The sequence below is a fragment of the Dipteris shenzhenensis genome, chromosome 28 (assembly GCF_047967505.1).
Source record: "Dipteris shenzhenensis isolate YYH24624 ecotype China chromosome 28, Dip_SZ_1.0, whole genome shotgun sequence".
Taxonomy (NCBI): Eukaryota; Viridiplantae; Streptophyta; class Polypodiopsida; order Gleicheniales; family Dipteridaceae; genus Dipteris; species Dipteris shenzhenensis.
Window position 1 is genome coordinate 6,739,973 of NC_141623.1, and position 26,052 is coordinate 6,766,024.

Sequence of the window (26,052 nt, forward strand, 5' to 3'; positions counted from 1 at the left end):
GAACCAAAGGCTGGAACCCCCCCTCCCCCCTCCAAAAAAAAGGTCTTTATTACTTGAGAAATCTTCTATTACAAAATCTTGAAGTCAACATCTCACAAGTTGATTTCGATACGTGAACAGTTCAGATACACTCTCAGCAAGTGCCAAGTGCCAAAATTATAGTTACTATCTAAACTCCGGCCTTAGGTTAGGTCTTTCCCGGCCTTCCAACTCCCATGGTCACTTGGTGTGGCAAGGTTCTCCCTTGGCTTAATGACACTAGGGTATTTTGACCCCTCTTAGTACTTGCATCAATTTAATGAAGCACACTACAATGACATTTATTAACTGTTAGCTTTTGCATACAAAAATAAACTCTAGATGAATCCTAGTCTTTGTGGGCATCCCCACCAAGTAAACCAAAGTGCACCCCAAACAAGTTTCACCAAGGTCAACCCTCTCATTATATTAAGGGCTTTCACTAAAGTCAAGGTGGCTTAATTCTCCAATAGAGGCTGGAACATCTTGGTTGACTAGGATCAAATCTCTTGGCCTAAACCAAATCTCCCTGACTGAAGTCAGGCCTTCTTGACCGAAGTCACGTATCTTTGACCGAAGTCAATGTTTTGACCACTTAAAAGAACTCTTTGACCATAATTAAAACTAAATGAAGAACTCTTTAATTATGATCAAATAAAGATCAACTTGTACTTTACTTCCAATATTTACAGCTTGGTAACATCCCCTCGGCTTCTAATCAATTGACCTTAATTGAAAGCCTCTTTGTAAATGTCAAGAACTTGTGGATAATCAGACAACATGTCTTCATCCCTCCACTTGACATTCAATGCCGAGTAATTTTTTAACTTTACAAGGTATCTATAAAATACCTTGCCTTGAGGTCCCTTACGTACCGTAGGGTACACAATCTGCTCTAGCTGAAGGATCTCCTCCAGCTCATCCACTTCCGGTGGATCTTCCATTATAGTGCTCTATAGGCTCCGGCCCTTAATATTTCTTTAGAAGACTCACATGAAAGGCATTATGAATCTTCCAAACTGTAATCTGTATGCCTCCTTGTTGTGACCCGAAAAGGGCCATAGTACCCAGTAGGCAGCTTGGCATAAACTTTCTCTTTTCCCTTAACCTTGCGGAGCCTAGCTTTCTTAAATTTCAAAAGTACTATGATGCCAAAAATTAATATATTTTATTTGGCATTGGTTTTGCTTTTCTCTATGTTTGATAAGAGTATGAGTATTAAGTAAAATTTACATTTGCTACGATATTGTATGGGATTGAGAGGATGAGTGAAATAAATCTTTTTAAATACCATGTATATGAATGATAAATACCTTGGCATGAGGTGAGAGTTATTTGTGTATGGGATATTATGGAATTTTTAGAAAATAAAAAGAGTGAGTCATATCAAGAGGTGGGTCTCATGTCCATGTGTTCCAATAATGTAAGAAAAATCACATGCCAAGCGTGTGGGGGAGTGTGGAGTCGAGAGGAATCCTTTTAGAATTCCTATGTGGAATAAAGACGATGTGGACATATGGAAAGAGAGGATCCCTATCGGCTCCATCTACGGAGACTCTCGACTTTCTCAATATTTTTAGAGCCTTGAGCATCTTTTGATGGGACACATGTCAAGAGTAGCCAAAAACGACATGGATGGTGACATACGGGCTTATGTGATTGATGGAAAAATGAATCTACAAGCATCAATTGTAAATGGGTCAAGGAGGGTGACAAAATCTCTATAAAAAGAGCCCTCCTCTCCCTTATTCAACATCTCTTCCACCATTGAGCCTCATGCTGCTGTTGCTCTAGTCTCCTCAAGCCTCTTCTAAGATCCCTCTCTCTCCCTCTCTTGTAAATATCCTCTTATGTAGACTCTTGAGTCCATATCTCTCTAGCTCATTCTCTTTCTATGAGTAGTCTTGGAGCTCCCGCTCCCTCTTGTAGTTATGAAATCTCTTCTTCTCCCTTGTGTTGTAGTATTTTTAAGTCGCATTTGAGTAGAGTCTCACTCTATTAGTGATAAAGATTACTTTAGGTTCTATCTCTTGAGTCTCTCCCTTTTTTCCATTGCTTTGTTATTTCTCTCTCTTCCAAAGTGCTTTCTATTTAGTCGCTCATCCATTTCATGCCACGAAGGGAGCTCTTCCTTCTCTCCTAGGCAACCTCCATGGGACTTAGATCGTTGATAAAGTCTGAGCATAGAGGGAGTATTCTCCCAAGTCGTCATCAATAGGAGTAGGTGTTTTTAATGATTGTTTGACCCCCTGCTGGTATTTTGCTCATAACTTCTTGCTCAATGCTCCGATTTTGACGAAACTTATATCAACGCAAAGCTCTCTTCAAAGTGCATCATCCTATGTATTCAGTTTCTGTATCATATGTCAAATCAAAAAGTTATGAGCCTCCGTGTGTGACTGCAGTTTTTACCTCCTTTCAGTAAAAATGTCCATAACTTTTCAACCGCTTCTCTGTTTCTTACAAAACTTATATAAACATAAGCCCATTTCAAGCCGCATCTCTACATGTACATGAATCTTTGATCTCATTGTCTTTGTTAAAAGTTATAGGCCTCTGTGTCTGATGACAAATTGCAGAGTGTTTTGAGCTACTTGTAAAGGTATCTAAAAAGGAGATGCAATGTTTCCCCAGAACCTACCCATCCAACCCAATCAGCCCCTTCAAACTTCTTAATATATATCAGTTCATGTCATATTAAGCCGCAAGATCTTCTTTCAACAACATATTGCTCTTCTCTTTGGAGCAGACTGACTTGGTGAGATTATGACCTCCGCTGATCCATTCCTTCTCCCTATGCTAGAGTACAACATCACTTGGGATGTTACCATCTTCATTCTCATCTAAGGCAAGAAAGGGAAGAATGTGTAGTGTGGTCTCTTAGCATAAAAGGTTCTATTTTATTTTCTCTTTTACCGTGATAAAGATCTCTGTCACTAGTTTTCGAAGTAGTAGGAAGCTAAGAGGTGCGTGAAGTTTTGTTATCCCCAACTTCATGTCACAGTACCCAATCGCCTTTCCTGAGGTCTAATTTCCTTCTATGCTTATCTGCAGCTTTCTTTTGCTTCTTCTCAGACCTCTCTATTGCTGTCCGCACTTGGTTGAATGCTGTTTGGAAATCTTTGACATACTGATCAACTGCAAAAATCTCATCTTTGGTCATTAGGATTAGTGGCATAATCACCTTTCCATATATAACCTCAAATAGGGCTTTACCTATGGAGTTGAGAATTGTATTATTGTATGCAAACTCCACGAGTGGAAGGTGCTTTTCCAATCTGATTTTTGGTCAGTCACGTAGCATTTAAAATGATCTAACATTGCTGAATTTGCTACTTCACTTTGACTATATGTTTGGAGATGGAAAGAAGAAGAAAAATTCAGATTCATCCCCATATTATCAAATAGGGCTCTCCAAAATAGACTGGTCATTCTGGGGTCTCTGTCACTAACAATGGACTCGGGCAAACCGTGATGCTTGAAAATCTGAGCCAATAAAACTTTAGCCATATGATCTTCCTTGATTGTCTACCGTACTAAAATGAAATGAGCATGTTTGCTGAATCTACAGTCCATATCCCATCATTTCCTATCTTTAATTGTGGTAAATAAAAAATCAAGTCCATTGCTATGCTATCCCATGGTGCCTAAGGCACAGGAAGAGACATCAGTAGGCCAAGTGTCTTTCGTCTGTCATACTTGACCTTTTGACAAGGCATTCCGTAACAAATTAGTGTATATCTTTACATATAGCTGGCCAATAAAAGTACCTCTCCAGAGCTTGAGTAGTAGCTGCAATTCCTCTATGCCATTCCTCCAAGATCTTTTGCCTCATAGCTCAAGTGATGCATGGGCAGTCATCTTTCATTAAGAAGCCATCCTTCATGGAATCCTAACTTGTCAACTATCCCTCTTACATTTGCTGCCTAATCTCTCCAAGATCTGGGTCATTGACAAATTGCTATCTCATCTCTTCGAGATCTCTATCATAAGCAATGGTCACATTATTGTCCTAGGGTCCTCAAGACAAAGCATCAACCATTCTATTCTAAGCTCCTGGTATATTGACAATCTGAAAATGATACATTGACAGCATATTTGTCAATTTGATGTACTTCTTTGAGATCGTAGTATGTGTCAGAAAGTATCTCAGACTTTGGTGGTTAGTCTTAACAGCAAAGTCTACACCCAAGAGATAGTGCTTCCATGTATTAATGGCATGACTCACAGCTAGCAATTCTCTCATAGATTCCCAGATACCTCTTAGCATCTCATAGTCTCCGGCTTTCATCAGCCACTACATTGCCATTCTAATCAAGTGTAGACCCAACACATTCTCCACAAGCATCAAAATCCACAACAAAAGGCTTGTACAAATCGGGGACTAACAAAATTAGTTTTGTAGTCAGCATGCTTTTGAGTTGTTCTCTGTGGCTCTTTGTGAGCTGTGACCCCTTTGTGAGCCCTTGTCCAGGGACCCCTTTGTGACCCATTGTGAGCCCTTGTCCAAGGACAGTTTGGCACAAACTGCGTTAAGTCAATCTCTAAGCCTTAGGCCAAGTCAGACAGTAAAAGTGGTTAACACTAAGTCCGCATACCACCAGAGGATATGCATAAGATAGCGTTCCGCACTACCTTTGGTCTGTATGAATACTTAGTAATGCCATTTGGGTTGACAAACGCCCCTTCTACCTTTAATCGAATGATGGATTGAATCTTCCATCCTTGTAGGCAATCCATTGGTACATTCTTTGATCAGATCTATCCTGCTCAATACTGAAGCTCCACTGAGCTAATCCAACACATCATCCATGCGTGGAATAGGAAATCTATTCTTACTTGTCATTTTGTATAGTGCGCGATAATCAATGCACATTTGAAAGGAACCATCCTTCTACACTAGAAATACAAGGGAACAAAAAGGAGAGAAGCTGGGCTGAATTAACTCTTTGGACAACAAGTCATGTACCTGAGTCATAATCTCCTTCCTCTGAGTGTCACTGACCCTATAAGGCGGTCTATTGGGTGGCATCAGTTCTATACAATGGTCTTCTGGTCTCTTAGGGGGTAACTCCCCTGGCAATGTATCTGAGAAGCAAGATTAAAAATTTTCAAGAAAATGAAAGTTCTCTCTATCAACATCATTCAAATCAACATGCATTTCTAGATCTCTTTCTTTAATGAAAACCATATACGCTGAAACTGCAGATTTCATTGCTTTACTAGAAGAAATATCACATACAGCAGGCATGGTCTCCCCTCTATTCCTGACAATGATCCGTTGCATTTTTTCCCTATGTACAAAATCCAAAACTTTTTCAAGAAGAGACAGTGTTACATCCCTACGGTGTAACTAGGGCATCCCCAAAACTACCTCATGATGCTTAAGAGGGAAAATGAAGACGTCTTCCTGATCCACATAGCCCTGTAGATGTACAAGAAGTTTCCCAATCAAGGGAGTAACTAGCACAGGGTCCCCATGAAACACATAATCAACATCTAGGGCCCTACCCAATTCTTCAGTCTTTATTCCCAATCTAAGAGCTAAGTCCTCTAATACAAAATTATCAATGGCCCATGGGTCAAACAAAATGAGTGGCATGACTCATCATGGGCTATAGCTATCAAACGACACTTGATTGATCCAATTTCTTTGGATGATGTTCCTGCCTCACCATGCATATCTCGGTGGACTCTTCTTGGGAGATACTAGCAAGTATATCAACGTGGCATATTTGGAGAGCCAGATGCACAAAGGCATGTTTACCCCTCTCACACTATGGCCGCTATAAGGACATACACTATACACACACTGATGGCCATCTGGACAAGCATGCAAGGGTCCTCTCGGGAAGCTTCTGCTAGGAGGTCTTCTTTCCTCAGGGAATGGAGGGGCCCCCCCTTCTTCTCTGAGTCTTCCACATGGTTGAGATGGCATTTTCAGCCTCAACCTTGGTTATTTTATACCTCTTCTTGAGGAGTGTTATCTCATACACGGCATGATGTGTTACCGCCATGAGCTTGCTCTGGCGGGTTTTATTCATACTTAATGTAAGTCTATTTTTGCGCCCCCCCCCCAAAAAAAAAAAAAAGAGAGCCTGCTGGTCTCTGATCTTTCCCCATGCAAAGCATAGCTCTCGCGCTTTAGGGTTACTAACTCATCCCAAAACATCTGGGACTCCTCCCGCCACTAGCCTCGAGAGTCCTTGTGGCTTCTTTTGCTCCTTTGAGAATGAAGGCCTCTCACGGCACTGGTCAGCTACATGCCCCTGGTTTCCACATCGGAAACACCTCCCCACTTTGCAAAAAACAGCAATCTATTCAAGGATAAACTGGGAATTGCCCTTATATGCTCTCGACATCTGAGCATCCCTCGGCTTTTGAGGCTGAAATCTCTTTTTCTCAAACTTAGGAAACTCCTCCTTCTCTGACCTAGAGAAATCAGATTTCTTCCTTTTAGTGGTCCATGCCTAAAGATGTCACAGTGGCAAGGTCCTGCATGTGCATAAGACTAGCTACATAGGCTGAGTGCATAAGATCCTGTATGCCTTTTAGTCACTAGGTGTTAACCACAGCCTGCATATTTGGATTGAGACGAGCTTTGTATTTCCTGAGTTGGTTTCTCTTGGATATTTTTTTGAAAGGAGCAACCTGCAAGTAGGCATCCCAAAACTTTTCATTATAGACCTCCGCTGTGTCCAGGCATAAACTATTTATAGAAGGTTTCTTGAAGCCCTTCCATTTCTTAGGCGCTGAGCCATCTGTAGTTTGGGCACTCCACCATGCACTGGCTGTCCCTGTCAAATGCAAACTAACCATGCGCAACTTGGAATACTCTGAGAAGTTTTCTATACCAAATGCAGCATCAAATTGACTGATAAACAGCATAGCCTTCTCAAAATAACCATCCTGGCCATTAAAGGTTATAAATTTGATAGATTTTCCACCTTCTTGGAACTCTTTAGGCTTAGATACTTTTGCTACAGCTCGCTTGTGCTTAATCACCTTTTTCTTTTTAGCCTTGGGCACATGTGACCAAGATGAAGTAGATGAAGATGCAAAGGTAGATGCGAAGAAGAGGAAGAAGGGCTTGAGGATCTAGCAATCTGCTCATGGGGTGAACTAGCTTGGTCCCATGAGGAGGCCATCACTACAACCCTGGCCTATAACCTGTCAATCCAAGGCACACAAAAGTATGACACTAATGGACACAATCATATTTGTCCAAACTGAAGAGTCCCTAAGCAAGAGGTGTATTGCATAACCCCCAAATCTTCTTTGGCATCCAAACCTGTCATTTTTGGGCAGTATAGCACTAACGTCTGCTGTCCTTTTAGGACATGTTCCCTTTTATTTTATTTTATTCACACATGGGGCTTAATGCAAGTCTTTACCAAACCCTGACTATGGTCTGCTGCACTAAACCCAACATGGGTTTTCTATGCACTCCACATTCTCTTTGAATTTTTAAGTGCATAGACCCTCGTCAAGGTGTCCATAGCCAAGCAGTGATGAACAAGACACCTAACCTCGAGACCTTCATAGCGACCACTATTCGGATCATCCCTCACTTCCACCAATTCGACACTAAAACAAAGATTGTGTTATGTATGCCGAACGGGGAGTTATGTCCACCAGTAGACTACACCCACGAAGAACTCATCGACCACTGGCAATTCCATTCCGCTTCGTGATGTTATGCTCTAGCCGAGATAGCATGACCTCGGATAGATCGGTGGGCATTTTCTCTTAGATGACCAACTTTTGTAATAGTTAATTTGCGTAATTGAAATGGTCAAGAGAAGTAACTGCCAAGGTCCTAGGTGAGGGTGGAATGGCATTGACTAGGTAGTTCTGAGTGCTAAGGCCTAGGTGCACCTAAAGGTGTAATAATGCCAAGGGGCAAGTGGGTTTTAATGTGCCCCAAGAGAGGGGTAAAAAGGTGCACCAAGTGGAGAGCCTAAATTGATGACATTTGGCAAGGAGAACTATCTAGGGAATTGAGGGTCTCATGGATAAGCATGAAAATAACGAAGGAACGTATGGATCTAACGATCTACTATCCACGAGAGTTTGGCTGGGTGGAACAACAACAATGCCATCGCCCGTGAGCTGAGCTAATGTAGAAACAGAAAATTAGGCTAGAGAGATAAAGTTGTTATAGTTGGTATCAGAGCTGAAGGTAAGGGTAGGGACGTGACCGTCAAACTGAATTGACGCGGGTCAATACAAAGAGATCGACGGAGATGCTGGTGACGCCTGATTGACGCCGTTCTCGACTATCAATGAAAAAGTCTAGGTGAGGGTGAGGTCGTCAAGGTTGACGATGTTTTCCCAAGCGGAGCTTGAGCGCAGGGGACGCAGCGCAAGTGGGCTACCGTGGCTTATGAAGCATTTAAATTAACGGACGGCTGAACTTGGGACAACGTAGCGGTTCGGCAGTCGACGGGAAAGAAAACCAGACGGGTTTTCTAAATTGAGATTGGAGCGCAGTTGGACGAGGATTAGCGCAGGGTCGTTGTAGGTGGGCTCGCAAACCATGAGTTCGTTGTTGGAGCCTAGCTGCATCTAAGAGCCGAGTTGGGTCGCACCTACGAATAGCTGGAGCATAACATTAGTCAACAAGCCTGTTAGCATAAATGGAGTACGTTGTGAACGATTGACGCTGAGCAGCCGGGATCGTTGCGAACATCCTTCGAAGACAACCAGGGAGCATCTTTTCTTTTATATATACATATATTTCAGGTTTTCACTTTGCAGTAGTTGTTCCTGTACAAAAAGGGGTTTGGAAGTGCTGTACTTTTGGAGTTTTCCCGTGAGAAAAAAAAAAAACCATCTTCCATTGTGAAACTATGGAGGCAGAAGGCCAGAATTCTAGGGTGAATCCTAGTGAGTCTAGAGTGCAGTCTACACAACAGATGTCACATCATGCAGCACCTACTCTGATTGGTAGGATTTCGATATTAGAAGATGCTTTACAGCAGATTATGAACCAGCAGCTTCAAGTGAATGCTGGTCAAAATGAGATCAGGGAGATGGTGCAAGCCTTGTCGGCTAGACCGTCTAGAATTGATAAGGGCAAAGCTCCAACAGAGCCAGAGCCCAGTATACATTCCTTAGAGCGCGCAAGGGTCAAAGTACCTAATATCGCTAATTATAGACCGGAGAAGTACGCTGGTCGAATGACCGAGCGCAGCTCTGATGTGATCGAGGTTTGGTTACACAAGTGGGAAGAAGCCTTCGCCATTTGTGAAATTAGATCCGATCTAAAGAAAATCCGCGAGGCCACACACTTTTTTATTGAGGCAGCGGACAGATGGTGGATAAAGCAATAGAAGGATCAAGTTGCTCCAACCACCTGGGAAGGGTTTAAAGCTGAATTCAAGAAACACTTTCTTCCACCTGATGAAGAATCCCGAGCTTGGGATGCTTATAGAAATCTTCGTCAGAGGAGTCTGTCAGTGGCAGAGTACACTAACAAATTCAGGGAATGTGTCATGAAAATAACAGACCCTCTCCCTATGTCGGTTCAGTTAAAAGACTATATCTATGGACTGAACGACAAGATCAAAATGGAAGTTCGGGCTAAGTATGTGACTACATTAGATGAATCTATTGCAGTAGCCCTAAACTATGAGGATGCCAGAGGCAGATCTGGTGGATTTGTGCAGGCAGGGACTCAGTATGAGCACCCGAGAAAAGGGGGATTTCAGAGGATATGGATTTCAAAGACAAGTGTTTCGCAGCCAAGTGGCCAAACCAAGCAAGTGAAGCCGATTGAGGGACCAGTAAAAACAAGTACCACCGTTGGGGTGAAAAGGAAAATAACTCCAATGGCAGCCCGGGCTTGGTCAAAATCCTCGTTGACCCCTGAACAAAAAGAGAAAGCTAGAAAAGAAGGATTGTGCTTCGGCTGCCTTCAGCGACATCAGTGGAAGGATTGTCCACTGAATAAAGACCGTCGCACGGCTAATATGATAATATCTGAATGCGACGTGGAAATGCAGGAGAGTCCCAATGCAGAACACATGCAGATGCAACTGGCGGGACCTTCTCAGAGGTTAGTACCTTGTTTGTTATGTGTATCTGTTGCTAAGTTAGTGACGAGTGCACTTGATAACATCCTATCTAAGCCCGCAGCAACGGGGTATACAGCCTTCAATGATACGGAGTTAATTAAAATGAAAGGGCAAGTGGCCAGTCATGATGTCATTGTGTTGTTTGACTCGGCGTCAACTCACAATGTGATTAACTCCAAGCTCGTGAAGACGCTGAAATTAAAGACAAGTCCATCTGACTATGCGTATACAATCAGGATGGCAGATGGAAGTTCAACTGAAGTATGGGACCAAAGGGTTACCCAGTTGGAGCTTCGGATTCAGGACTATGCTGAGAAGCTTGATTTTGAAATGACCAAGCTTGCTCATGCAGAGATAGCCCTGGAAATGGCGTGGCATTCTAGGAAGAATCCAGCCATTGATTGGAAAAAGCACGTATATCAATTCAAGATGAATGATGTGCTTTATGTCTTGCGAGGTGAAAAAGATATACCTCAGGGACCGTTGGTTTCCGTGATGGAAATCAGAAAGGCTCAAGTAGAGCGTTTCTCACCTTTTGCTTCGCCAGTGATATTAAAGAAGAACAAGGATGATACGTTTCGCCTATGTATGGATTACAGAGCATTGAATAATATCACTGTTAAGCACAGGTATCCGATGGCTCGGATTGATGATTTGCTAGATGCATTACATGGAGCCGTGATTTTCAACAAGATAGATCTTAAGTGCGGCTACCATCAAATCCGGATTAGAGCCAAGGATGTGCATAAAACCGCTTTTAGAAGCAGGTTTGGTCATTATGAGTTTTTGGTAATGCCCTTTGGACTTACCAATGCTCTAGCGACCTTCGTCATGCTTATGAACGATTTACTACGTCCGTATATCGGAAAGTTCGTAGTACATTTTATTGACGACATCTTGATATTCAGTAAAAGTGTTACTGAGCATCGTGAACACTTAAGGATAGTGTTCAGTACTTTGAGGAAAGCCAGTCTTTATGTGAATAAGAAGAAAACTATACTGTGTATGGTTAGGATTGAATATTTAGGGTTCATAATTACTCCACAGGGGGTAGAAATGGATCCGAAGAAAGTGGCTGTGATACTAACTTGGCCAATCCCTCAGAGTCTGACCGCGTTGCGATCATTCTTGGGATTTGTCCAGTTTTATAGAAGGCATATCAAAGGATATTCCAGAATAGTATCACCATTGACTGATCTGACCTCAGATAAAGTACCTTTTATTTGGGGACAGAATCAACAAGAAAGTTTTAACACCATAAAACAAGCTGTGGTCACCGGACCGGTGTTAAAAATAGTTAATCCCCAGAAACCGTTGTTCCTAGAAACCGATGCAAGTGGCATTGCGGTAGGAGCAGTCCTCCTTCAAGAGGGAAGGCCAGTAGCCTTTGAAAGCAAGAAGCTTTCTCCCTCTCAAAGGAATTGGCCAACTCATGAATTGGAGTTGTATGCTATTATCCATGCTTTGAAAACATGGAGACATTATTTGTATGGTTCAGAGTTTTATGTGGATGTGGATCATGATACTCTGAAACATTTTTGTAAACAGCCTGACTTGAGGGGCCGCCAAGCTAGGTGGGCAGAGCTCATGCAGGAGTTTAATCTAACGATTCGGTACCGAAGAGGAAAAGACAATAAGGTGGCTGATGCGTTGTCTCGCATTATGCACAACCTGAGTTTCACGGTATTAGAGAGTGCTCTAATGACCGAGATCAGAGAAACTCAAAAGGTGGACGAGTTTGTCCAGAGCTTATGGCCTAAGGCTCATGTGTTAAAACCCGGGGAAAGTGAAAAGGATGACCTGGCATCCAGAAAAGGCCAAACTTATGCAAGATATACCATAAGGGATGGTATGCTAATTAGAAATGGCAAGGTTGTAGTACCTGGTCAGAATGATCTCAGGCAGAGAGTCATTCGACAATGCCATGATAGCCCGTGTGCGGGACATCCAGGTGTCGAGAAGACATATGATCTCGTGAAGCGAGATTTCTTTTGGCCAAAGATGAAAAAGCATATTCATGAATATGTGACACGGTGTTTCTCGTGTCAGGTAAAGTAAGGCCGAGCGGGTGAAGCCACCCGGACTTTTACAGCCCTTGGAAATACCACTAAGTAAGTGGGAGAGCATTTCCATGGACTTTATTGTAGGGCTACCTGCAACACAAGGAGGGTATAATTCTATCCTTGTGGTGGTTGATCGTCTAACCAAGATGGCTCACTTCATTCCGACTAGAGAGTCTGTTAGTGCCCCGCAAGTGGCGGATTTGTTCATTAGACATATATTTCGTCTGCATGGATTGCCTAGATCCATAGTGTCAGACAGAGATGTTAGATTTACCGGTCATTTTTGGCCAGCGGTATTTGAGACACTAAGGACTGAGTTGGGAATGAGTAGTGGGGATCATCCTGAGATGGATGGTCAGACGGAGAGAGTCAACCAGACTTTAGAGGATATGCTGAGGGCATATGTGTCATTGAGGCGACATACATGGGACAAGTGGTTACCATTGTTGGAGTTTGCCTACAATTATAGGAAACATTCCTCTACCGGGTTCAGTCCGTTTGAACTGAACTATGGTTATAGACCAGCCAATCCAACTATAGTTGGAGTACCTCAGAAAGTGCCTAGTGCCGCGAACTTTGTAGTTCAGATGCGGGAGATGCTAGCACTTGCGAGAGCTAATATCCGCCAGGCTATGGATAGAGCCAAGGTGTATGCGGATGAAAATCGGTCTATAAGAGTATTTAAAGGAGGAGAAAAAGTTTTCTCAGAGTTCCTTCGCACTCGAAGTCGTTGACTTCAGGAGAGTGTGCTAAGTTATCACCTCGATACTGCGGGCCGTGGTTAATTCTAAAGAGAATAGGCAGTGTAGCCTATAAATTAGAATTGCCACAGAGGTGTCCACAGAGGTGTAAGGTGCACCCGGTTTTTCATGTTTCGCGCTTAAAGAAATTTTTGCATACAGGTGACTCACTAATCGAAGGTGTGGTTTTGTTTCAGGAGATAGAGGATATTGCAAGGCGCAAACCAACAAGAATCCTGGACCGAGGAACAATGCAGATACGAAATCGGAAGATACCCATGGTGTTGGTTGCATGGCATGGTCAGCCTCTATCGGAAGCTACCTGGGAATCCGTATACCAATTACGGAGAGTGTTCCCAGATTTCATCATCGAGGACGCTGATGCTTGAAGAGGGAAGGAATGTTATGCTCTAGCCGAGATAGCATGACCTCGGATAGATCGGTGGGCATTTTCTCTTAGATGACCAACTTTTGTAATAGTTAATTAGGCCTAGGTGCACCTAAAGGTGTAATAATGCCAAGGGGCAAGTGGGTTTTAATGTGCCCCAAGAGAGGGGTAAAAAGGTGCACCAAGTGGAGAGCCTAAATTGATGACATTTGGCAAGGAGAACTATCTAGGGAATTGAGGGTCTCATGGATAAGCATGAAAATAACGAAGGAACGTATGGATCTGACGATCTGCTATCCACGAGAGTTTGGCTGGGTGGAACAACAATAATGCCATCGCCCGTGAGCTGAGCTAAAGTAGAAACAGAAAATTAGGCTAGAGAGATAAAGTTGTTATACGTGATCTCCTGTTCCTAACTCCTGTGGATACGGCAAAGTGCCAGCAGACTTTGATGTAATCCCAACTCCTTGTGCAGACGGGGGCAACACAATCGTTGGAGGACGATTCTCACAAGGAATTTGACGGATACGCCCAATCGCAATCAACGATGTATTTATTCCGCTAGTGCCTTTGTACTCTTTGATGGCGTATCAGATATATTCCTTCGACAATTGCGCTGAAGAGGAGGAGGGCATCTCAAGTTTGATGGCCTTAGTTATGGCCTTATATGAACGCAAAGAATCTACCAACATGTCATCAAAAGTGGCTTGCTGCCTACCACTAACCCCCTGCTGTGTAGTAGCTGCTTCCATTTGATGCACTGGCTGCGTCTGGCTATATGTGCTCGCTGGCAAAGCGGTAGGTGCATGAAACCCTGGCTGGGTCTCTCTACCAAATGCATCTCTCCGAAATGATGGCATACCAAAGGGCTGAGAAGAGAACTGACCTCCCTCCCAAGAGTGTGGACTGCCATATAGCCAGCTCTAGGTATAGTCGCTCGTGTGGTGAAAGGAGCACTAACCGGATGCACACCAACAGGTCGGCCCAAAAGAGACGGCTCAACCTACATAGATGTAGAAAGCTGTGCACCAAAAGATGGCCTAACATCTTGCAAAACGGTGCTCTATGGCACTGAAAATGCATCATCTAAATCCAGATAATTCCCATGCTGAGGTACATGCAACTGTCCATAAGACTGATGCTCATTGGCACAGCGAGCATCTGCCATAAAACCCCTGCGTGGAGTAGACAAAATATCATGACTATCTAAGTGGCCCCCTTGCTGGGGTGGGGGTTGCTTACCCTTATCCTGCATAGCAATGGCACATGTGTTCTCCTAACCAATCTGCTGTCCCATCTGAGCAAGAGCGGTATCCTGCATTGCCATGGCTGTGGTAAGCTGCTGGCTGAACTCTTGTCCTATCTAGCGGAAAGCACCCTGGAGCATAGAGGAGAGGGCATCCAAAAACTCTGTCTACGCTGCCTACGCTTCTCGGGATGCAAGAGAGAGAGGCTGAGTGGAAGGAACCTCTGTACCACCAGTGGATGTAGCCACTATGGTAGGCACTTGCTCATACTGAGCAGCCTCATCACTGTCATGCAATATATCACGATAAGCACACTTTGGTGGCATGGTGACTGACCCTGGAGAGAGGAGCTCCAATGTAGGCAAGGAGAAATGGATAACAAATCCCTCCTGTAATGAGTACCTGAGATAGTGTGTGGAAACACCGAAAAGGTTGATGGAGAGGCTCGGAACAAAGGTCGTTGAAGAAGCATTGAAACGAAGCGTGAATGAGCCAAAATAGGGCTGTGGACAGCCTCTAAAAGAAGCTAGAAAATTCTCAATTTTTGCTTTTTTCTTTTCTTTTCTTTTCATTTCTTTTTTTTTTAAGGGGAGGGGGGGGTCCCCTAAGTCACCTAGGACACTTAGGACTCCTAACCTAAAGACTGGTAAGATAGTTAGGACATTGACAACCTAACTTGACCATTTAGCCCTAGTTAGCAATAACCTAACCTAGCCCAACTGACTAACCTAGCCATTGGCAACCCCCTTACTCCTTGGCACCCATTCACCGTTAGCTTTTGCATGCAGAAATAAATTCTAGACTAATCCTAGTCTTTGTGGGCATCCCCACCAAGTAAAACCAAAGTGCACGCAAAACAATAATTCTTTGGTTGTCCGCGGATGGGAGAGGAAAACAAGTCCTCAAGAATGAGGTACCAATAAAGTGGGCATCATTGAGAAAGCCCTTGGTGCTTTCTCGCTCCGCTCCTTTGTTTGTTTGTAAAGCCAACGAAGTTATCTAAACTCGAACGATTCAGAACTAACATCCGAAGCAAGTTGAGTAGGTGAGCCGTATGATGGGTGACTCTCCCGCGGTTTTGAGAGGACTAGGTACCCCGAGACACCAAGGAGTTACTCTATTTTATTACATATGCCTGATGAAAATAATGTATCTCAATATACCTAAAAGACGGATTCTATATAAACTAATGGATCCCGAGAAGTCATTGCTACTAGCTAAATACTAAGACTAGAAGTATGAAATCCCTTTCACGCGTTCCTTGGTATCATTTATACCAATTACCGTTTCAACAGCAATCAACCTCTCCCATGATGATATCTATACTACCTAACCCTGTTTGGGGATGGAAAGAAGAAGAAAAATTAAGATTCGTCCCCATATTATCAAAAAGGGCTCTCCAGAATAGACTGGTCATTCTGGGATCTCGGTCACTGATAATGGACTCAGGCATACCATGGTGCTTAAAGATATGTGCCATGAAAAGCTTACCCATATGATCTGCCTTAATAGTTTTGCGTACCAAAATGAAATGGGCTTGCTTGCTGAATCTATCAATGATAGTCCAAATCCCATCATTCTAGGACTTTGATTTTGGCACATAAAAAATAAAGTCCATTGTGATACTTTCCCATGGTACCTAGGGCATGGAAAGAGGCATAAGTAGGCCAAGTGCCTTCCATCTGTTATATTTGACCTTCTGACAAGTAAGGCATTCTGTAACAAACTGATGTAAATCTTTTCGCATTGCTGGCCAAAAGAAATACCTCTCTAATGCTTGGGTTGTAGCTGTAATTCCTCTATGTCCAGCATATGGAGGTGCATGGCATTTCTCCAAAATCTTTTGCCTCATTGCTCGGGTGATGCATAGGCAGCCATCTTTCATTAGATACCCATCTTTCAGAGAATAGTGACTCGTGGATTGCCCCTCTTGCACTCACTGCAAAATCTCACCAAAATCTGCATCATTGGCATACTCATGTCTTCCAGCTTCCTATGATAGCCGATAGTTACATTGTTCACTTGGGGTCTTCGAGACAAAGCATCTACCACTCTGTTTTGAGCTTCCGGAGTACGGACAATTCGGAATGATACATCGACAGCATGTTTGCCCATTTCATGTGCTTCTCACAGAGCTTAGTCTGAGTCAAGAAATATCTCAGACTTTGGAGATCAGTCTTAACTATAAAGTCATGGAGGGCATGAATCACAGCCAACAACTCTTTCTTGTAGATTCCCGAATATCTCTCGGCATCCTAAAGTCTCCGACTCTCGTAGGCAACTACATGACCCTTCTGGTGCAATGCAGCCCCAACACACTCCCCACATGCATCACAATCCCCATCAAATGGCTGATACAAATCATGAACTATCAGAATTGGCTCTGTGGTTAGCTTCTCTTTGAGTGTGGTGAATGCTTTCTTCTATGGAGTACCCCATCTGAAAGCTGCATTTTTCTTGGTTATATCGTGAAGTGGAGAACAAAATCGAGAGGAACTGGGTTGAATCAGCCCCTTGGACAACAAGTCCCACACTTGCGCCATGATTTCTTCTTGTTGAGTTGCACTAACTTTGTATGGGGGCCTATTAGGTGGCTCACTGCCACGAATAAACTCTATGCCGCGCTAGAAAAAAAATCTTTGAAGTTTACAAGAAACTAAAATTTATCTTTATCTCCCTCGTTCATTTCAGCATGCATTTCAACATCTCTTTCTTTTGATAAACCATTACGCTGAAATTGCAGACTTTATTGCTTTTCCCACCGATTAGATACAATGGGGATGGTCTCCCCTCTATTCTTGGCAACCACACGCTGCGTTTTAACCCTATGTACAAACTCAAGCACTCTCTCAAGAAAGGTTAGCTTCACTGGCCTCCGATGGAACCAAGGCACACCCAAAACCACATGGAGATGAAATCCTCCTGATCAAAATAGTTCTGTACATGAAGACGGAGCTTCCCTATCAAGGAAGTAACTGGCACAGGGTCACCACAAAACCTCTGGTCAACATCCAGACACCTGCTCAACTCCTCCGTCTTATTCCCAACATCGGGGCTAAATCCTCGGAGATGAAACTATCTGCAGCCCCGGGATCAAAAAATATGAGCGCCTGCTGGTCTCTTGTCTTGCCCCCTCTCGGGGCACTGGGCAGCCACATGCCCTCACTCAAACATTTCCCCTCCTTAACGAAAAATGACTATTTGCTCAAGGGAAAACTGAGGTTTACCTTTGAAGGCTTTCGGTGCTTGGTTTCCCCTCGGCTTCTGAGGCTGAAATTCCCTCTTTTGAGCCTTTGGAAACTCCTTTTTCTCAAACTGAGGTGTGGCTGGTTTTTTCTTGTCTGTGTCCCGGCAAAAAGAGAAGGCACTGTGGTGGGATCCTGCATGTACATTAAGCTTGCCATAGTGGCTGCATGCATGATATCTTGTATGCCCTTATGTTGCTGGGTATTAACCACAGCCTGTATCTTTGGAGTGAGACCAGACTTGTTCTTTCTTACCTGAGTCTTCTTTGAGACATTCTTGAAGGGAGTAATTTTCAAGTATGCATCCCAAAATTTCTTGTTACAGTCTCTACTATATCTTCTGCATCCATATACAAAATGTCCCAGGCAACAAGGGCATGGTCTCTGAACTACTTGGGCATAAACTGTTTGTAGAAGGCTTTCTTGAAGCCCTTCCACTTCTTTGGAGAAGTACCAGTGCGCTCCACCATGCACAAGCTGTTGCTGTCAGGTGTAAACTAGCCATGCGCAGCTAAGAGGACTCAAAAACATGCCAAAAGCTGCATCAAATTGCCTAATGAACTGCATGGCTTTTTTTGTTTGGCCATACTGGCCATTAAATGTAGCAAACCTAACAGACTTCCCACCTTCTTTGAACTCCTTGGTCTTCGCTTTCTTACCTAACTTCTTCTTCTTATGCTTTGGCTTCAATGATCCAGGAGAAGAAGACAGAGATGAGGATGAAGAGGTAGAGCTTGAATAAGAAGAAGAACTTGAAGGGCTATGATGATGCTTAGCCTTCTTCTTGGAAGGTGTACTCCCTTCTTGGCTACCTGCTTTCCTCTTTTTGATGTCCTCATTTCGAGGTTTCTTGCTCTTCCTAGAAATATCATCTACACAAAGAACATGGATTGTGTCCAGGGATCTCTTTTTGGCTGTCACCTTCTAGGTTGCCCCAAAAGAAACTCTCTACTGCTCTTCTTCTACATGAGGATTTACGAGCCTGCGAAACAATGGATCCCTTCTAGCTTCCATGAGCTGTGCCAGTAATTGTCTGTCAGTTGCCTCAGTCTTTGACTACACACTCTGCTCTCGCATGAGCTGGTCATTCCTGGCACTCTCCTCATGGGAGGGCATGGCCTCTTGCTATGAAGCCATTCTCTGTCAACTTTCCATAGGGTTTGCAAACTCTTACACAGAGTATATGCAACCTGTGCACTCAGCTTGCCTTTTCAAATTACCTCAACAAAAGGTGTATTGCATTCACAAATTAGTGCCGAAAACTGATTGTCAAGGTCAAAGCATAACCTCAAAACTGTGTGGCCCTTTTCCGGTTACTACAAAGGACATTCTGACCCCTTTTTCTTTGCTCAAAAGCATGCATATCTCTTTCTCAAGTCTCTTATTTTTTCTGTCTGTCTGCTATTTTCTGACAGATCAGAAGTTGCCTTTGACAGGTGAAAAATGACAAATGAAACTTTTTTTTTGTAGGGTAATCGATCTAACCAAGGTTAGATTAAACTAATCACAGGTCTGTTGCATGTCTGCCACGTCAACTGCTTATTGCCCATCTGCCACGTGTTAGCCTGGCTGCATGCCACATCAATAGACTACTGTACTACCAGGTCAGAGCCTAGCTGGCACTTGCCACGTCAGCAAACTGCTCTAACTACCACGTCAACTCCACATGTCACTGCACCATGTCAGCATTCAGCTGGGAGCCACGTCACACCCACGTGTCAACACCACATCAACGCACACACGTGTATTGCCACATCACCCTAAAAATCTCCCTGCAGCATCACGCATCAGAGAATTCCATAAAGAACTCGTGAGTCGTCACTATGCTTTTTTTGGTCCCACCTAGTTTATGGCCTGCCTAGCCCCGATCAGTTCCGTCCATCTTTGATGCCATGTCAAGTCTGGAATTTGCGACGGCTCTTTAGTTCTTCTGTGACCTCCCAATATCAGAGCCTGTTCTCAGAAAGGGCACGGCTTTCGTCGCCAGCAAACGCCTCATGACCACGCTTTGTGACCTTCACGGAGCTCGTCGCTGGTCGCAGGATTCTCCGTCTTGCCCGTCAACCTAGTGATCATCTTGCGTAGCACTTCCCGGACAATTGAAAACAACGCACACCTTCCAATCACTAGGCTTTGTCCTGGATTGTCAGCCTCTTAAGAAAGGGCCTGATCCTGAGCTCTGATACCAATGAAATCTCACTCCAATTAGACCTTTGTGAAAACAGCGTTACTGAAATCTTTTTCTTGCTGGCTCAACAAACTATTGCTGAGAAAATCACACACTCTCTCTCTCTCTCTCTCACTCTCTCACACACAGCACTAGGGCTCTAGACAACTTGTCAGGCTGGCCCCCGCAAGGTTTTTAAAATCTGAGTACAAAAGTTCAGCGTTCAGGATATTACAGAAATTCATACGTGAATCCCATTTACAAAAGAGCTCTCAGGCTCATTCATTGGGCAACATGCCACTCGTCAAATTAACTAGCTAAAATTTAGTTACATGCCACAAAGGGCAAAACTCTAGGGTCTTTGTAGCCCTCGGTCACATGGACACCTTCTGGCTGCCCACTGGGCTCCATAGCACTTGGGTAGTCAACCCCTCTTAGAACCTGCAACCATTAATTAAATGCACATTGCCATGGCACCCATTAATTCTTAGCGCTTTTGCATGCAAATAAATGCTAGACTAATCCTAGTCTCTATGGGTGTCCCCACCAAACAAACATGTGCACATAACACAAAATAATTTCTCTGGTCGACCGAGGTCAACCCTCTTGATCATAATTAAGGGGCATGATCGATATAATTATGGCCAAGCCTCTCCAACCGAGATTGGCACATCTTGGCCAACGGAAGTTAACCCTCTTGGGGTAAGCCAAGTCTCGTTGACCGAAGTCAACACTCTAACCGAAGTCAGCGCTTTGGTTCTTTGGTTAACCGTAGTTAACCATCTTGGCCTAAGCCAAGTCTTCCTAACCCGGGTTAGGCTTTCTTAACTGAAGTTAAGTGTCTTTGACCAAAGTCAATTCTTTAACCAATAAAGATAACTTTTTGAACATAATTAAATAAATGAGAGACTCTTTAATTATGATCAAATAAATGGTCAATTGAAACTTTGAACTTGAGTATTTACAACTTGTTTGATAGAGGTTACGCCACATCCAAGGTTCCTACACCTACTAGAGACGGTCCTAAAAAATGCCAATGAGCATGAATGAAGTCTTTCCAGGTTACTAATAGCCTCTCCCTGTTTCAATTATGCACCTTAATTGTTCAAGGGTGAAAAGGCAATCCAAGCACCCTCATCACCACTTGGTTAAGTTACTCCCACATATATAGCAGTGAGGATTGATCATTGATTGATATGAAAACCATATAATTACTAGCAATTGTAAAGCTCAAAGACCATGTCAATCTTGTCGACATCTAGAGCTCACAAAGATGGATAAGCAATGGGGATGGGGATCCCCAAACATGGCACTCGTGCAAACAATGTGTGGTACCATCACCAATGGTTCGGTAAGCCACACAAATTGACACATGGCTCCCCCATGGCTTCCTTATGTGGGGGCTCACAAGTGCATATATGAGAATGTAGTTCCGATTAAAAGATCAAGACAAGCATCAAAAATGTTGCATGTCTTGAGGAAAGTAGAGTTCGTTGCTGCGCATAGAGAGTTTTTATATACGGAAAGGTGAGGAAAGCAAATTGAGTCTGTACATTGTTAAAGAAGTTCAATGTGCAAGTTATGCTTTTGTTGGTAATGATGATGCTCACTTTAGAGGCAAGAACTTGTAGAAAAAAGACAAGATGATGACAACATCCAAGGCTAGCCAAGGAAAGCTCAGAGCCTGGTCATCAGAAAAACCTACTAATCTTTTGAAAAAAGCAAGAGAAAAGGGGGTAAATGCACATCCATAGCAAAACCACAATTAGTCCCTTTAAAAACATTACAATTTTGAAATTTATGGACAGTCTATTGACCCCTTCAAGTTGTAAAAGGAATCCATGGTTCTTAAATTGTAGAAAACAAAGAGATCCACCATCTAAGTCTGTGAATAAGGAAAACAATAATCCTTTTGTCTGTTTGTTGGAGCTATGGAAACATTTGAAGACAGGCAACTGTCAAACTCGGATACTTTTTTCGTCAGATTCATGGATCGAATAGCTTACCTGCAACCGGCGCTGTACTGTCTCAAGTGGATATACTGCTGTTTGGGCAAAGCCTCCAGCAAGGGCACTATCAACAACAACAAAAATTTCTTAAAACCTTTTTTTGTGTTACAAAAGAACAATCATCCTCTATCTGAAATGCAATAACTCATGGGTGGATAATCGATGGAAATCAAAAGTTTAGAAGAGCCCATAAGAATCCCGGTGAAAAATGAAAGCTACACATAAGAGACTAACCAATGGCATATTCCATAAGGACTTCCTATTTCAAAATTGTGAGCAGCAAGAATAATGTTTCACAAAAGGCACACAAGGAATTTCCAATTCTGCATGCTTGGCACATAATAAAGACTTTAAAAATGATAAGAATAGCATGCATGCTTATTAACAGCTTTGTTGATCTCCAATGTATCAAATAATATCTCCATCTCTAGGTTTGGATGACCTACCCCTAGAGTGAACATAAAAAACCAAGGCATCCCCGTTTGAACCTCGTCATAATTCTATGATCTAAAGAGGGATACTTGTCCTCATAAAAGCCCCAAGCCAAGTAAGGGACTAAATGCTTGCAACCTTACCTTCGGACCTGCCCCATGCTAGTTCGATGTTCGATTGTTGGGAACATAGTGGAGGCTCCCTCAAAAAAAAAGGGGAGAAGAGGTGGCATTCATTCATTGGAGAGAACAGGTTGGAATGCCTTTCTTTTCCAATTTAGTGGCAGAGATGCTTGGATAGAAGATACTTTTCACACTTTGCCTCATTCACTCCTATTCTTGTGGTCAAATAGAAGACTGTGGATTCCCATTCATGTGCACGTACACAGATTTATATTGATGATTGAGCATTAAATAGAGGTGGCTGGGTATACATTGCTCTGGGGATTTCTACCTCAGATCGCTTTTTTGATAGTTATGATGATTTTGGAGCCTCACTTGAGATTTTGCTCAGCCAGTATCAGGATTCGAGATATCTTGGATCTAGAGGAGGGCTCCACGGAGGATGTTTTGTTGATTGGGTGTCTCAATTGCAGGGTGGGGTGCCATCTCCTTGACATGTGGCAGCAACCCTCTCTAGTATTAGTGTTTTTTATCTTACCATCGCTGATACCTGGAGACATAAGTTTCTCAGACAGGAGACTGGCCTCTGTCAGCAGTTAGTAGCTTTGTAGAGGGAAGAGCAGAAACGGCCTATAGATGCTTGGGTGCATGAGCGCCTTGCTGCAACTAGGGCTCATCAATAAGTGTTTATTAGATTAGAGAGTAGATTATGTCTTTCATGCACATGAGTCCTTTTGGGTCCTAATGGGAGGAAGTGTCAATAAACCCTTCTTTTCTACTGTTGGCCCGAGACATGTTAGAAAAAGTGTTTATTTGCTCTGATAGGGCTTTATGGTCAGATGCTAATGCCATCTTAGGCATAGCTACTGATTTTTATGCCTCCCTTCTTTCAGTAGATCCTTGCACACTTGCCATAGATGATGCTAGCTTCAAAGTTTGATAGGGTATTCCACTATTGTAAAGCCAGACATGAGAGTCTTGCTTGATGCATCTAGACTCTAGAATATAGGACTTTAGTTCTTTCACAAGCGAAGCTCAAATGGGTTGACACCCTCCTTTTTCATTGCTTTTTGGAACATGATTGGGGACCATGTCGCCTCAGCCCTGCAAGGCGAGTGGGACTCTAGTAATATGCTTGATTCACTTACAGAGGGTCTCATTCATTGGAGGTTGCAGAAATTTGGTTTCCCAATGGAGGTCAATCACGCTTTTGGCCACCTTCTATAAGATTTTAGCCAAAGCTACCAGTTTGCACTTGCAGCCCATTCTCCAGATCTCATTCATGATACATAGAAACGCTTTTGTGCATGGTCAAAGAATTTTTTATAATATCTTTTCATTTTGGGATGCTTTGGATTTGGCTATGCAGAGTGGTAAAATTTTTGAAATTCTACGATTTAGAGAAAATAATGACAGAGTAGATTGGGGTTTTTTGGAGGGTACTCTTCTAGGCTTTGGATTTTTAGATGCTTGGATCAGAGGGGTTTCTTCTTTGTACGGATTAGCCTAGAGCCAACTGGTTATCAGAGGGAACAAGGGAGAGAGATTTCAGATTTCGAGATCAGTATGAAAAGGATGCCCTCTTGCCCCTCTCTTTATTTGTTTGTGGCTAAAGCAATGAGCATCTTCTTCAGATCTCAAATTGACATTATTAGGTTGAGACTTCCCTCCTTCAAAGAGGATGAGAAGATCTTGGACATTGAACTCGCAGATGATATTCTTGTTTTTTTTGCAAGCCATTTCATAGAATCTCGCATCTTTCAGGGCAGCCTTGGATTTGTTTTGTTCTATAGCTGAGGCACATATCAATTGGAGTAAATCCAATGCCTTCTGGAGTAGCAATGAGGACACTCCTTATTAAGGGGTTGATTTCGGTTTTCACATGGATTCAGAGGGGTGTGTCTTTTAGATACATGGGCTACCAGGTCGGCGTGGGTATCTATCCTTCGCAGCAGTTTTCTTCTGTGTTGGAGCGTATTAGGACAAAACTCCTATTTTGAAGTTCAGCCAAAGTTTACCTCGCTTCCAAGGTGGTTGTTATCTAGGTGTTGTTGCCACGGCATGGTTTATTTGTTCTTGTTGGTGCCACTCTCGGGATTGCATCAATCAGCTCAAAAGGCCTATAGGGAACTTTTCATGGAGTGATCTAGATGGTTTGGCAAATATCATGGCGAGGGTGAATTGGGAGACCTTGATCCTCCCTATGCAGGAAGGGGGCCTCAATATCATTAATCCAGCATTGTAGTGCAAGGCCTTACTATGCATATTGGTGGTCACGGGGCTTTTGATAGGACAGGAACCGTGGAAATATTTCTTCATTCGATGCATACACTCCTACTCTCCTTTCACGGGTGGGGATTGGACAGCTTCATGAGTACAGCTCCCCCTTGCTCTCTTGAAGAGATTCATAGGTAGCCTGTCATGTGGAATGACGGTATACTTGATGACCATGGCAAACCACTTGATACTTCTCATTATCTGTAGAGGTCTAGATGCCCCACTTCCTTTGTGGGCTAATGGAAGGATTTTAAAACTTTTCGGATGATCGTAAATTCCAATTAGTAAGTCATCTCAGAGCAAGTGCAAGGAGAACCCAGCAAATTGATGCGGCCCTACCCATCGATTGGGTTGATACAGATGATAACCCTAGACTGTAATCTGGAAGGTTGGGACTCATGGATGCATGCAAAGAGAGAGGTGGCACTCTTGAACTCCACATACGTTTTGAGCTCCAGCAACTCGTCTTTTGAAAAATGCAGGTTCTTGTGGCCACTGGTAGGGGTCGAGGATTGGCTGAATGGGAATCAATTCGTCAATCCAGGGTGGAAGTTCAACTCAAACACACTGATGTTCCATCCATTGCGAGGAGGAAGGAAAGAAGGAACAGATTGAAGTGGGGGTAGGAGAGGCTGAAGGAAAAGCTGAAAGAAGAGGTAGGAGAGGGACTGAGAAGAGGGGATGAAGGGCTGAGAGGAGATGCAGGAAAGCTAAGAGGAGAAGGGGGGGACTCTTCATCAACCTCCTAGTAGCTTGCAGCATCCCACGCTCTCTAGCTGGATAAAGTACGCCCCCTCGATGCCCTCGCAAAAATAGTGACTGCATGCTCTTTCTCCACGCCATAACTCACAAACATCATAAGAGCATTGCAGCTGAACCCATAACCTGTATATTTCATCAACCTCCTAGTCCCTTGCAACATCCCACGCTCTCTAGCTGGATAAAGTAACCCAAAAAAAGCAGTCACGCCTCTCCAAAACATAGTGACTCTTGACGGGCCCCGTCGATGCCCTCGCAAAAATAGTGACTGCATGCTCTTTATACACGCCTCCATTGGCCTGTCGACCATTAGTTCCACAATCAACAATCACTTACTATCATGATGCAAATAAAAATCTAGTCCTAGAATGCAAAACAAGACCTAAGATATATAATAGTATCAGTTCCGTCTAGTTCCTACCGCCGCTAGCGGTTCAAAATTGGGGTCCTCAAAATCTGCCTATCAACGGTTCCATAGGTTCCATCCCAACAAAAAGGCAAATCTG

The 26,052-nt window shown here is 43.3% G+C and overlaps 1 protein-coding gene across 3 annotated transcripts in view; it reads right to left on the reverse strand.

Annotated features, from left to right (window-relative positions):
• Positions 1–26,052, reverse strand: part of LOC147883111 (uncharacterized) — a 114,278-nt gene that overhangs the window by 8,240 nt on the left and 79,986 nt on the right. For all 3 annotated transcript variants that reach the window (XM_087399814.1, XM_087399816.1, XM_087399813.1), the window contains one exon: positions 21,954–22,020. In XM_087399814.1, the coding sequence (XP_087255940.1) occupies positions 21,954–22,020 (67 nt within the window). The remainder of the gene's footprint in view (positions 1–21,953; positions 22,021–26,052) is intronic.